The following is a 14841-nucleotide window of genomic DNA, read 5'->3' as shown; positions in this document are numbered from 1 at the left end:
TGTAGATTCAGAGGCAACATTTCTTCTTTCTCCTAAAACATACATATAAAAACAAACTCTGAATTCATGCACTTCCCTTAGTGGATGCTGAAAATCGGATTGCCATTCAGTGCATTAAAGAAAGCATATAAGAAAGGAGAAACAAAAAGAAGTTGACAGGGACAAACGTATGTTGCTGTAAAGTATGTAACACTTTTAAATTTGTATTTTTTTTAAACTTTACTGTGGTTTATATATACTATGTGTGTGTGTGTATGTATGTTTTTAAATTTGTATTTTTTTTTGTATTTTAGTGTGTTTATATATATATATATATTATTATCATATTATTAAATATATATGCATTGTGACTCAAAATGTGCTTTATCACTTGGTTGAGAGGCTAGTTAAAGGTTTAAAACTGATTCTTCAATCTGGGCCCTTAAGAAGCTCATTTTGCTCAAGGCAGGGTTGCAAGCAATGCTAAACACTCGTTCTGATTCGTGCTATTTCTTTGATTTAAGTGTTATCAAAATCAGTGCCCTTCTGCTCTCTTCTCCTCTGTTCCTCATCTTATTACTAGAAATAATGATTAACTGCACTTTTCTCATAATAAAGAAAGAGTTCCATGTCTCTCTGTTCCCTCTCCAGTCCCAGCAGAGGAGATGGATGGTTTTGAGCCCAGGGTCAACAGCTCTTCCCAGCTAGCCATTCACACACATTTGCGGTATGGTCCCAGGGTCACTCTCTATCTTGCCAGCACACGCAGAGCACAAATAATGAACTGCGGTAACCTGTGCAGCGAGAGCTGGGAAACAGAGAGTTGAACTGAACTGCGGAAAGCTGTCATAACTGTTGCAGAATGTAAAGAGGTATCTTCTATGTGAGCTAAATTTAGTGAGATTGCATATAGCGTTGATATGATTAAACAGTATCCTGCTAGTATTTTGCTTCATTGTTTGAGTCATTGTTTTTGTGATTGTTGTTGTGTTGGTGTGTTGGAAATGAATATGTAATGATAGTGTAATGGTATCGTAGTATTTACACTTTTTAGGAAAATAAACCTACAAATGGCCTGCTTATAGTCTCTACTCCATTGGTTCTCAGTGGAGAACATGTCATGGACACATACAGTAGATATTTTTCCTATTTATATCTTTCTCAATTTCTTAATATTTCCCTCACTTCCAGGCAGAGAGATTTCCATAACCAAATGTATAATACAGCACTGGCACGCACTGCCTGTGGCACTGTTTGCCAACACAATAATAAGATCTCACAGAAGAAATCTTATTTCAGTTTGCCCAACAGGAATACATCCCCCTGTTGTAGTTACAGTCTTTTCTTGTTATGCATTTCTGATCTATCAAACTGAGCTAGTGGAAAGAAGATTGTGTGTCTCACACAGTACAAATGCTCATATGAATGAATGAATGGTGTTCTAAGTGCTTTTATCTCTTATATAAAGGTCATGCATTTATTTCTTTGCTGTGAGTCTGTATGCTTGTGGTTGCATTGGTTTGTGTCTTTGTTGTGTGTCTCTAAAAGCATTTGCTGTGACATGTAGGACCAATTGTCCATGCTACGGCCCACTGGGAAGAGCAGATCACCTTTAGCATGACAGCACTGGTAGTGTCTGGGTGAAGTTGATTACAGGAGATGGTGCAACAGTAACATACAGCACAGATAGTCACCTGAACCAAGAATGAATCTCGTTCAAATGTATTGGTTTTTCAGCATGTAAACTAGTCTTCCGATCTGATTCAAATCTCATTTCTCATCACGTTTGTCAAGTCTTAATATCTTTTGCAATTTTGCTTCTCCAGTAAATTGATCTTGTTTTAAGGATGTTTAGATGGTTTAGACAAAAATACTAATTAAGTAATGGATTTTTTTTGCAGTGTTGTGCTTTGACAGGCTTCATATGGTATTTGCATACATTTGAGAATCTGATTCGAGCTGTTTTTGCATTTTGAGGAGAGCATTAGTATGTTTATCCTATCTCCTGTCAACTTTGATTTAGCTGAAACAATTCTCCCTGACATAGGCGTCTTTAAAAAGCCTGGAGAGATGATATTGTTGTTTGTTGGTACTATATTTGTATGTCCCACCATGCTTTGTCTGTTTTTGTTGTTTGCAAAACCTCTTAAACTATTCTCTCATGTTTGAGTCAAAGAGTGAAAAATCTCCCTTAATCTTCCCCTTGACTCGAGCACAAAATCTGCCCTTAAGTCGAGCGCTCTCTCTCTCTCTCTCTCTCTCACTTCCCTCTTTTCTTTTCCATCCCTCTTGTTATCCCATGTGGTGGCGACCCCTTCTAAATAACTCATAAATAAGAATGAGAGATGAATGAGATACATGAAGTTGGAAAGCAGGGAAGGGTGATAGATGGAAAGGATACATAGAGAGAGTGAGAAATGCTTGATGGAGCAGCTTGCTGTAGTCCGATCAATCCGTCCAGCAGCTCTGGACAGAACTGTTGAAAGCTGTCTAGAGCTGTCAAACTGTATCAGACCTCGCTGCCTGCATTCTCCAGATGACATTTCTGACAAATTCTGCCATTTTACTACTGAACTTTGAGCATAATTCATTATCCTTCAGTAACAAACTATTGTTTAAATTGTGCTTTCTTGTGCCTGGTCTCTCAAAGGATAAATAAGAATTTGTTTTGTTATTGCTTTGGCAGATGAGATTTTGCTTATGCAGTAATGCCTAAGGGGAACACATGACTCATGGTAGTCACAGGTGGATGGTCAGCCTGCTTGTCATAGCCTGTTAACTCTTTGGTGGTGGTGGGGGGGGGGGGGGGGGTAAACACTTTTTTTACAGAAAAAAAAGCAATTCCAATGCCTGGAAATCAAGCATAGTGCTTCAAAGTAACTTGGCACATTCTGAACTGTTGGGAACTGTTGATATAAATACACCTACACAAAAAGCACCGTATGTGAGCACAAAAACAGCCTCTGAGCCATCTAATTGTACTACATTGATTCTTAAATATTTTAGATTCATTGTCCTCCTGGTTTTCATCCAGAATCGCTCAATCATATGCAAATGTCTCCTGCGCCCCTTCCTAGCTCATAATCTCATAAACGCATTCTGAGCACACAGCACTGCTAACCAGACCCAATTACCCTTTCTGATCATCTAATTGGCCCTTTTTGTTATGCTAATTCAAAGCAACAATTGCAGATTGTCTCTTTATGTATGCGTTTTCTGTTAGCTTCAGTATCCGTGCCAGCTGGTCATTGCACATGAGTTTCACATGCTCAAACATTCTGCATTTATGATTTGATTTCTCATTCTGCCCTCGGATGCTTTATCTGTCCCATTGGAAGTGAAAGAAAATAAACAGAATGCCTGGCAGCTAAGTGTGTGTGTGTGTGTGTGTGTGTGTGTGTGTGTGTGTGTGTGTGTGTGTGTGTGTGTGTGTGTGTGTGTGTGTGTGTGTGTGTGTGTGTTTGTGTGTGCGTGTGCTCATGTGAATTGTTAAAGCCTTCAGGCTGAGATCAGAAATTACTTGGAGCAATTAGCTTTAAGTGTTCATCGCCTTTAAAGACAATGTGAAATTAAAATTGACTTTCTTCCTAATGTGCATTCCTGGTCTTACGGTGTCGCTCCACCTCTGTAACGTCACATTTATGGAAGTAAAATGGGTTGCAAATGTTTTATGTTGAGTTTAAGTTTTCTAAATGAGTTAAACCCAATATTTCTTGTCTCTCTCGGCAGCATGAAATTTTCTTCCATTATGTCCTTCCGTTCTTGCCTGGGGCTATTAATGCATTTTCCCACATTATTGGCATTATTGGCTTTCCTAAGGTGACATTGAGGCATATCATATGCAGGAGGCATTTGATAAGCTGTCTGCTTTCTCTCCTTCTCCATCCCTCCATCTCCCTCTCTTATTCAACAGTATTCGGTTACTCCAGTCATTTGTTGACACACTCCATCAGACAGTGTCTCAGTCAGCACTATAGAGCAGCGATGGTGCATTAAGAATCTTTCTGCCAGGCGCTCTTTTATTTGCTAGTATTCACCGCAGGGACAAAGCTGTTTTTTATCTTCTCCTCTAGTCACTTAAAAGTTCACTATGTTGTTCCAATCTCATATAATATTATCATATTTACTGTAAAAAAGTTGTAAGACGTTATTCTTCTGTGGAATGTAAAGGGAAGAATTTAGAAGGATGTGCTTGTTGTTTTTTCTATGCAATTACAGTGAATGGGACTTTCAAGCATCAAGATAGACACCAAAGAACTATAAAAGCATCAAAAAATATTAGAATATTTATATAATATAATAATTTACACTACCATTCAAAAGTCTGGGTGCAGTAATTTTTTAAAAATAAATGAATACTTTTATACAACAAGAACACAATAAATCGATCAAAAGTGACATCAAAGACTTTTATATATATTTTTTCAATAATTTAAAATTAATTTTAAACAAATGCTGTTCTTTTGAACTTTCTATTCATCAAAGAATCCTGAAAAATAAATAAATAAAAATAAAATAAATAAATATTAATCACCACAACTGTTTTAAGCATTGAGCATTTGAGCACCGAACCAGCATATTAGAATGATTTCTGAAGGATCACATGACACTCGAAACTGAAAATTATTAAATCAGTTATTTTAAATTGTAAAAATATTTTTTTCCCACTTTAACAACTCAGGCAAATCCTGTCCCAGGCAAGAAACTAAACCAAATGCTTACGGACCAGATTACCTCCTAAATAAATCCAAACTTTGGGCTTTGAAACATTTTGGGGGATTAATGAAGCACCACTGGTGTTTATTTTCAATGGAAGGAGTGAGTCACGAATAAACAGTTTTATTATGTTACACTTCAAATCTGGACCACTGTATTTTGCCACTGAAATAACTCAATAAACATTCAGCAGAACTAGGTCAGAGATACGCAACAGAGCATGCCTGCAGACACAAACTCCCTAACCGTTTTTGAAGTGCATTGCGAGGGAGTCTGAGCTGCATGGGAAGTAGTTTCTGTGAAGCCACCCTGAGAACAGGAAGTTTCTATGAGTTCAAGCCAATAATAGGTTCTGGGGTTGCATTGGGATGTGTTTAATGGCAGCTTAGTGTATGTGTGTGTGTATGTGTTGTAGAAGAGAGAACAGTGTAATTTCACACTCAACTGAATTTGTGACATCCCTCAGTGTCAGTTGTATTTCCCTTGATCTGTGGAGTGATAGTGAGCATGGCAGGCCATCAGAGACCAATGAGGCACCGGGGGACTTCCATGTTCCTCTGTGTTTTATGTCTCTGAGCAGAGACCTACCCATGTGTTTTAGAAGTGTTGGAGCAACTCTGTTAAAAGGTTACTCCACCCCACAATGAAAATTTTGTTATTAATCACTTACCCCCATGTCGTTCCAAACACGTAAAAGCTTCATTCGTCTTCGGAACAGAATTTAAGATATTTTGGATGAAAACCGGGAGGCTTGAGACTGTCCCATAGACTGCTAAATAAATAACAGTGTCAAGGTCCAGGAAAGTATGAAAAGCATCGTCAGAATAGTCCATCTGCCATCAGTTGTTCAACCGTAACTTTATTAAGTGACGAGAATACTTTTTGTGCAAGAAGAAAACAACATAACGACTTTATTCAACAATTCCTCTCCTCTGTGTCTCTCCAAATAAGCATAGCTTATGGTAGATGGAGTATTTCCTGGACCTTGACGCTGTTATTTACTTGGCAGTCTATGGGACAGTCTCAGGCCTCCTGGTTTTCATCCAAAATATCTTAAATTGTTCTCCGAAGACGAATGAAGCTTTTACGGGTTTGGAACGACATGGGGGTAAGTGATTAATGACAAAATTTTAATTTTGGGGTGGAGTATCCCTTTAACAAAACTTTATTTTTCAGTAGTTCAGCTCTTTTCAAAATAACATAGCTTTTTTTTTTAACCAGTAGCAGTGTGTAGTGTTGTAAAAACTGATCTATTTTATTAAATTGGTTTGTTTAAACAATTCATGCAAGTAAATTGCTTCTAAAATGATTCAACAATTCATTTAAGTTCTTGCACAGAATTGTCTACACCTAATTTTATAAAATATTTAGTTTACATGAATATTATGAATATTTGGTTAAATTCTCAGTTTTTGAGTAATTAGGTTGTTTAGAGTTGTATTTAGTGTATATAATTCAGTGAATCTGAACCCAATTTGAATACTATTGGTGAACTGAATAAAAATATTAATTTTACTGGGATCAATCAAAATCTGATTAAAATTATGTGTTTAAGTTAAAAGTCTTATAGATCTTCATTTTTTGATTTGGTCAGTTTTCCATTTATTTTTAAAATATATTTGAAATTTTAATATATATATATATATTTTATTTTTAATCTTTAATCTGTCAAATTATCAAATTCATTTATTTATCTAATAATCTTTATTTAATTTTATTTATCTATTTATAATTTTGTTTTACATTTTAAATAATTTGTATTTATCAGTTTATTTATTTAGTTGTAACTTTTTTATTTTTGTTTATTATTTATTTATTTATATTAATTTCTAAAAATTAATATTTTATCTATTAATTTATTTTATTTCTATTATTAATTTCTATATAATATCTATTTATTAATTGCTATTTTAAAAGATATTGCCTCCTTGAATAGCTTCAAAATTTAGCTTCAAAATATGTATCTTTTTAAATTGTACATTTTTTGTTTATATTTATTTATTTTCATATATTTATTTAATCTTTTTATTTACTAATTTTCTCTATTTATTTAGCTATTTATTAATGATTGTTTTTTGTTGTTGTTGTTGTTTCTTTTAAATATTGCCTCCTTAAATAGCTTTAATGTATTAATCATTTTGTTTGTAATTTAAAATGTTTAACTGCTGTAAATTGTGGAACTTGTAGCTTGAGTTTGAGTTCAGTTTCCAGGAAGCTTTGTCAACACAGTGTGCTACTTTCTTTGTGTGTGGAGTGTATGTTGATGGAGCTTTTTATTTTATGGAGTGGAAGTATTTTCACATGAATATCTTGACATTTCCATAACTGTCTTTGCCTTTAATCGTTTAGCAGATTTGCTAGACTGATTGTACTGCTATTTCTGTCTGTCACTCTTTAACAGGTGCTGAAGGGCAGCAAAAAGCTCTCCATGTCAGTGCGTTCTGTGGGCCGTATCCCGGGTGGTTATGTCACAAATCATGTCTACACCTGGGTGAATCCGCAGGGACACAGCGTGTCCCCACCCCCTGACCTGCTGGTGGAGCATCGAAGCGCTACCCTGCGCAGGTCCAACAGTCAGGGCCGCAGCCACATGCAGCTTCTGCAGGACGGCGATGAGAAGAAGGTGAAAGTTCACATCTAAATGCATGCTTTAAGTTACAACAATCGGTTAAATGTGTTTACACGACGCTTATGTAATGAAGGTATGACCAAATAGGAATATACACTACCATTAAAAGTTTGGGGTCAATAAGATTTTGATTAAAAATAAAAACTGTAATATTGTGAAATATTGTTACAATCTGACACAACTTTTTTCTGTTTTAAAATATTTTAAAAAGTTGATGGCAAAGCTAAATTTTCAGCATTTTTACTCCAGTCTTCAAGAAACTCAAGAAGTCTGCTCAATAAACATTTTTCGTTATTACTGCTTTTTTTTTTTTTTTTATGTAAACCATACCATACATAATTTATTTTAAATAGCAATCAAATAAACAAATCTTACAGAAACAGTATTGTATTTGTCCATGGAAATATAGCACAATTTTCTTGGAATAGTTTCTTGTTCATAAAGCAGTTTTGTCCACAGAAAACAATGAACAAACAAATTAATCAAACCTCTATTCTATGGATGTTCATTTAGGTTATTACACGAATAAATAGGCCTATACAAGAAATATATTTTTACTTAAATAATAAATTAAGAAAATGAACGAAAAACGCAGTTTCGGTTCATTTTTGTGCTTTGCGTAAGAAAACCAGATGGCAGAAAGCGGCATCCTATTTTTCTTTAGGCTTATTTTATGCACAAAGATTTGTTTTTATTGTGAATATGCACAAATAAATGCAAACCGTTTACAATTCCAATTATCTTTATGACTTAAAGGAGTAGTTGCTTCCACTATTTATGACTAAAAGGAGAAGTGAAGTGGATATTGGAACGCTAGTGAAGTAGGCTACATAATAAATAATAATTTGCCATTCAAATACATAGCGAATACGGAAACATTTGATTTTGTGTTGAATGAGAGACCCAACGTTGGTTTCAGTTTTGTTTTAGCCTAAATGAATTAATTTTGGCTTGTCGTTTGTATTGCTATAACTTCTTAAAGGCCTGTTTTTAATTCTTGTTCTTTTTTAAATACTGTTCATTTAAAGGATTTGATGTGGAGTGAGGGGAACTAAAATAGCCTAGCTATGTTTGCAGTTTATTATAATGTTTGTAAACATTTCGCGTCTGCATTAGGCCTATTTCTGAATGAAATGGCCTAATAAAATGTGACTTATTATACGCGACTTATGTTTTGTTTCTCTCTAAAAAACAAAAAAAATTATATGCATAGCATATTTTAACCATGCAGCAAACCTTTTTAAATATTTAGAAAAAAATACTGAAAATAAATAACTTTTTAAACCGTTTAACTGATTGTATTAATCGGTCAAAATTCTTAACGGTCGGTTACGTTTAAAACGATCATCCCTGCTCCATTCACTCCAAATGGGAGACAGCAACATAGCTATTGAGATACAGTATAGATGGAGAACTTCTGATAATTTGCATGTACAAGAGTCTTCAAACACTCGATGTTGCATTGTTTACAGCTCACCAGCTTCAATAAATGAATGTCGTTTTAAGTGCTCTGCTCCCGTATACCGTAGGTTGAGTGTGAAAATGAGTTTCCACTGGTGCGTAAGAGAGGTGCGGATGAAGAATTTGCCTTGTCTTTCATGAAATGCTGTCTATGCTGTTATTTCCCTAAATCAAAGTGCTTTATCTTATTTGTGCCAGCTGATGACAACCTCAGTGCTGTCAAAGTGCCAGTGGTCCACTGCCCTTTTCTATAAGGTCATTATTATCCACTGTCACACGCACATTTCAGGGCTAAAATATCTGTGATTTTCATAGCTAATGGGCAGTAGCGCTTTAAAAATAAGCCTGATTCGGTTTCCATCTCTGGTAAACATACACAGTGTGTACTCTGCTGATAAACCCTTGACAGCAATGTATTTCCATTTAGAACAATACATCTATTAGAAGCAAATCCAAACCGGCGGATTAGTGTTTTGGGCTAGGTGTCTTTTTATCAGAGAATTATTGAATATGTATGAAACATTAAGAAGCAGCAAATACAAGAGTCTGTTCCACAGTTACTCAGTCTCCATCAGACCTGAACAAAACTAAGACGTCTGTAGTTGTAGGCAGGTGCTCTGTTATGAATTTTAAACAATTTGAATTAACTATATAAATCAGTGAAGGGTGAAAAAAAAAATCATTTTGTTTGCATGTCATTATTTGCCTGAGGAACTGTGAAGCACACATTGTTAGTCGTACAAATTAAGCAATCAATCACTGTATTGGCTCCTTTTAAATGTGAGAACCTTTTTCTGTCCGCTCCCCAAATAGCACTGTTCCTTACCTCTCTATAATTTTTTTTTGTATTCTGTGCTAGAAATTGTTAAACATACAGAGACCTGTGTGTTTGTGTGTGTAAAGCAGCCTGTGTGAAGTATTTGGACAATTAAGCCACACTTCAAAATGTCTGAATGTAATTGCATTAGATAAAATGTCAAACCAAGTGCATTTATTTGAAATAAATAGAGCACAAATACCTGTGTTTAAGTGATATAACAAAAAGATACACTACTGTGTTAGTTCAGAAGTCTCACCATGCTCACCAAGGCTGCATTTATTTGATTACAAATGCAGCAAATATTGTGAATTTTTTTTTTCAATTTAAAATAACTGGTTTTAAAAAGTAATTTATTTGTGTGATTGCAAAACTTAATTTATCAGCAGTCATTACTCCAGTCTTTAGTGTCACATGATCTTTCAGAAATCATTCTAATATGCTGATTTGCTGCTCAAGAAATATTATTATCATTATCACTGTTGAAAACAGTTTAATATTTGATTAATATTTTTATGGAAACCATGACAGCCTTTTTCTTTGCACTCCCCAAATTTGCCGTAATTACCCCTCTGTAATTTCTTGTGTTCTCACCTGTGTGCCAGAATTTGTTAAATGTGATTATAGGGAGAGTTTTATGAGCTGTTCATCCAGGTGTAAATCTGTCAAGGTTATTGGAGAGCGTGCGCTCTTTCTTGGGCCCCGGAGCCATTGGAAGTGAGCGCGCCAGCGTAGCATGCCGACTTCATCAGTACTGCACAGCGCAGCAGAAATCTCCCTCGGTCCGCCCTGATTTACTACCCTGCTTGTTCAGTCTTACAACGCGGTGCAGCAATTTGCTGGGTAATTCTGACAAATTCCTGGGTACCAAAACAAAAGTTGCGTAGAAAGCAAAGAAAGACTATTTAGCCTCTAGCACGCTACTAAGAAGAATAAAAAATAAATATAGGGAGCCATTCATGAGAGAGACATTTATAAATGTGTGGCATTATGAACAGTGACACACACAAAACAGAGTATGGCCATGTGCCACCTTGACCTTTAAGGGATGGCTAGCGTGCTAGTGGGCGACAGACGCTTTTGGTGGGTTCTGCACTGAACTCCCAGAGTCCTCCGGTGACCCCGTCTGATTGGCTCTGCGGGGATTCTATGATGCATTCTAATCACAGCACTATTGTTGCTTTTGTGTGCTGCTCATTGAAGAGGTCTTGGGAGTCACATTAGTTCTTCTTCTTTGTTCAGCAGAACTGTCGTTCGCTAAGGCGCATAAGTTGTTAGAGTCGAGAATTATTGTTGTAAGGCACAGTAATGGCTGCTCTATATTTGAAAGGTGAACAACACATTGTGTTTGGTAAATATTTTAATTTCCTTGTCGCTGTAATGTCAGTGCTACATTTCAGTGACCTGTGTGTGTTTGTGTGTGTTAAGCAGCCTGTGTGTAGCATTTGGATGCTTAAGCCACACTTCAAAATGTCTGATTGTTATTGCATTAGATAAAATGTCAAACCAAGTGTATTTATTTGAAAGAAACAGAGCACAAAAGATACACTACTTTACAAAAGTCTCTTATGCTCGCTAAGTCTGCTTTTATTTGATCAAAACTACAGTTAAAACTGTAAAGAAATTGTTAAATATTATTACATTTTAAAATAATTGATTTCTATTTTAATATATTTTAGAATGTAATTTTTTGATTAATTAAAAAATACATAAATGTTATTCCTGTGATGGCAAAGCTAAATTTTCTATTATCTTCAGCATCACACAATCCTTAAGAAACCATTCTAATATGCTGATTTGGTACTAAGGAAACATTTCTTATTATTTTCAGAGTTTATTTACAGTTTTCTGCTTAATATTTTTAGTTGAATCCATGATACATTTCTGTCTAAATCTTGTGTAACAAATATCTTTTAGTGTCACTTTTGATTAATTTAATGCATTCTTTCCAAATAAAAGTTTTCACTTCACTATAATAATAAAACTAAGTAAACCCCGTATTTTGAACATAGTGTATATTGTTTAAAACCGACAAAAATTATGTTAAATGCATTTTTAAATGTGTAATTTGTTTATTTGATTTAGCTATAAATCAGACAATCTCTTCATCTTCACAGGTAAATTTGGTTCTGGATGACGGCCGTTCTTTGGGTCTCATGATCCGTGGAGGGGCTGAATACTCTTTAGGTATCTATATCACAGGTGTGGACAGAGGGTCTGCAGCAGAGTGTGGAGGACTGAAGGTACAATTTATGCCTTTTTCAACCCCTATCCTTTAATTTGATCTGTTTTTATTGCTTTTTGCTTAAGTTCACCAAAAAATGAAAATTAGCCCATGAATCACTCACCCTCAAGGCATCCTAGGTGTATATGACTTTCTTCTTTCAGACGAATCCAGTCGGAGTTATATTAAAAATTGTCTTTGATCTTCCAAGCTGTTTAATGGCAGTCAGCGGGTGTTTCAGTGCATCAGTCCAAAAGAAGTGTAATAAAGCGCATCCATCCATAATAAAAAGTGCCTCCCACGGCTCCACGGTTTGTCTTACCGTGAAATGGCACTCTGTTGGGAGTGTTTCACTGTTGATTTTTTTTTATTTTTCTTTTGTCTATTTTTTTATTTGTTGCATTAATCTTTGACATTTTAATTTTCATTTTCTCTTTCCAAATATTTACGTTTTTTCTTTGTTGTTTTCAGTCATTTGAATCAGGTTTTGCCTACATTGTGAGCCACAGCTAATTGGTCCATGAGGAAAACAGCTTAGTAAACAGTCTTCATAAGGTCTTTATGAAAATGCAAAAAGGTTTCTGTGTTGGTGGAGTTTTGGGGGAATATCTAATAATCATTAGCTCAGTGTAAAAACAAACAAAGTCAATGCAAAGTCAGTGCCAAGATAAGCTTTTCTTTGCACACTCACAAATCTGCTGGTTTGTTGATTGATAAAACAAGTTTGATTATTCTGTCCCAAGTGTCCAGCTGGTTTTACCTCTGCCCGCCTTGAAATTAGCACTTCCTTCAAGTGAGTTTGTGCACGAAAGAAAGAGAAAGAAATATTGGAGTCCACCGTGAAGTGCCTGTGGCTTTTCTCCAGCTATTCTCCTGTTGATTAATATGGCCAGACATCCCACGTTTATTCCATTGTTAATTTTTTTTTTGCGGCAATTTGAGGTGAATATCATTATTATGTAGTGTCAGGGAAAGTTTTATGCTTCAGATTTATGATGGGATTGAGAGGAGATGGCAGTCTAATGGGAGGGTGATCCAGATACACTCATGGAGAGAGAGAGAGTTGGAGAGTATTGGATGTTTTATCTTCAGGCCATATATCTGTTCAGAATAGAGATGTGAGATGGATTTCTGGGCAGTGGTTTGGCAGGAAGCTGTGTTTACAATGCCTCACTGCTGCTTTGGAAATCCACAGATTCACACACATTTATAATGGCACATTTACTGTATGAGATGTAACATACTGTACATTAACATATATCTACATTAGAAAAATTATAGCATTGTGTGTGTAATGTAGTCTACTTTATGGTGTATTTATGTCCTTTTTGTAGCTTGACTGTCATGGTCGCTATGAGCCACCACTTCAGAGTGAAAAAATAGCTTTCATCCAAATAGCCCGGCACTCAGAGTGATCGTGCTATTATAGTGTTAGCAGCAGATGAACCCCTGACCCCACAAGCAGAAAAACACAAATGCACAGATCAATGGAACCAGGTGGATGAACCATCTATTTCCTATCAGGTCCCATGAGATGGATGTATGGCCAGGGGGTCTGTAAAGAAGTTGTCTTCAATAGGTGCAGCCCCATATATAATAACCTGTGTGAAAAGAGGTATAAATTAGTATTGGCAACAAATCCCTTTTTGTTCAATGAAGAATTTATTCATCTTGGAATTACCGGACTTCATAAATATTAATGCTGTGTTCCATTCAACTGAGAAAGCCAGAATTTCTAACTTGGACAGTGACTGTCAGTATGTGGCGTTTTGATAGCAGAGACAGATTTTGGTGTTAGAATACTTTATGTTATGGAATGTTGGGGAAGCTTCTCATGTCAAGTTCAAATTCTTTTGAATATCTATTTAGCTACACTAATAAAACTACACTGAAGCTACATTTTGGCAGTGTCTTTGTAAAAATACTGTGTATCAGACTAAATATCAGATGATAGAATGTATAGTTAGAGCAGATAGTGTTTATTATGGTTTTGGTTCTTCCCAGGGCCTGAAATCTTTTGATTCAGTTCATTAAAAGGCCACAATTTGATTTGTTCAATTATTTGACTATTTAAAGTGGAAATACACTAAAAGCAGAGTCAAAAACTTAATGCACAGCAACAGTTAACACAATATTTTGGAATAAAAAGATGAATCATTTTCATTTGCATTTCCAAATGAACTGATTGACTGAAATGAATCATACTCCCACTGTTACATATGCGAACAATCTAAGAGAGCATGTTTGATTATTATTTCGGCACACTCGACAGTAAAGCTGCTGTTTACAATACAGTCTGACATTCACAACAGCAATATAGCATTTTGTGGCACCCATTCTTATTGGAAGAAGTAGCTTGTTACATTTTGAAAAGAGCTGCTGAAAAATGTCTAAGCCTGCATTTGTTTCTTTCTAGCACACAGTCAATGGGGTCCAATATTGTTTGGGCTCCAACTTTTTCAAAATATCTTTGTTTATTCCACACTCCCATAGAGGAATGTGCTTATCACACTCAGGGCAGTCGGGATGGATGTATTTAGTCCTATCTCTGAAAAGATTATGACTGCAGTAGCACTTTCTTCCACAGGTTTGCTAACAGTATCTGTTGTCTTATCTCATTCCTTGCCTTTATCTTTATCTCCAACCCTGGGGTTTAGGAGGTTGAACCCGAGATGTAGAATGTTAGAGGTCTTCCAGGCGGATGCAGCCTGTAGAGGTTTAATTGGATGGAATAATGTGCTTGCACACTGAGTGGTATCTCAGCCTCAGTGTTATAGAGCACAAAACCCCTAGAGCTGGAGTTAATCAGTGTATATTCACTGAAGCCTCAGCCTCTATTTCTGTTTTTGTCCTCCTCCTATCTTGAAAGTGCTTTTCTGTAGTATTATTCTTTAATTTTTATGTATACAGTATGTCTTACTGTCTGTGCTCACTCCATTGTAGTCTCACTCTTCTATAAATGCACTAAATGGATAATGAGTAATACAATTAAGGCACTTCTTGGCTGCAGGATGA

General features: G+C 35.7%; 1 protein-coding gene across 4 annotated transcripts in view; it reads left to right on the top strand.

Moving 5' to 3' along the window:
- The window catches only part of LOC109085132 (whirlin-like), a 66889-nt gene that overhangs the window by 23018 nt on the left and 29030 nt on the right, over nt 1-14841 (top strand). For all 4 annotated transcript variants that reach the window (XM_042778817.1, XM_042778819.1, XM_042778816.1 and 1 more), the window contains 2 exons: nt 7097-7318; nt 11720-11845. In XM_042778817.1, the coding sequence (XP_042634751.1) occupies nt 7097-7318; nt 11720-11845 (348 nt within the window). The remainder of the gene's footprint in view (nt 1-7096; nt 7319-11719; nt 11846-14841) is intronic.

This window comes from Cyprinus carpio, chromosome A21 (genome assembly GCF_018340385.1).
Source record: "Cyprinus carpio isolate SPL01 chromosome A21, ASM1834038v1, whole genome shotgun sequence".
Lineage (NCBI taxonomy): Eukaryota > Metazoa > Chordata > Actinopteri > Cypriniformes > Cyprinidae > Cyprinus > Cyprinus carpio.
This window is presented reverse-complemented; position numbering and strand designations above follow the sequence as displayed.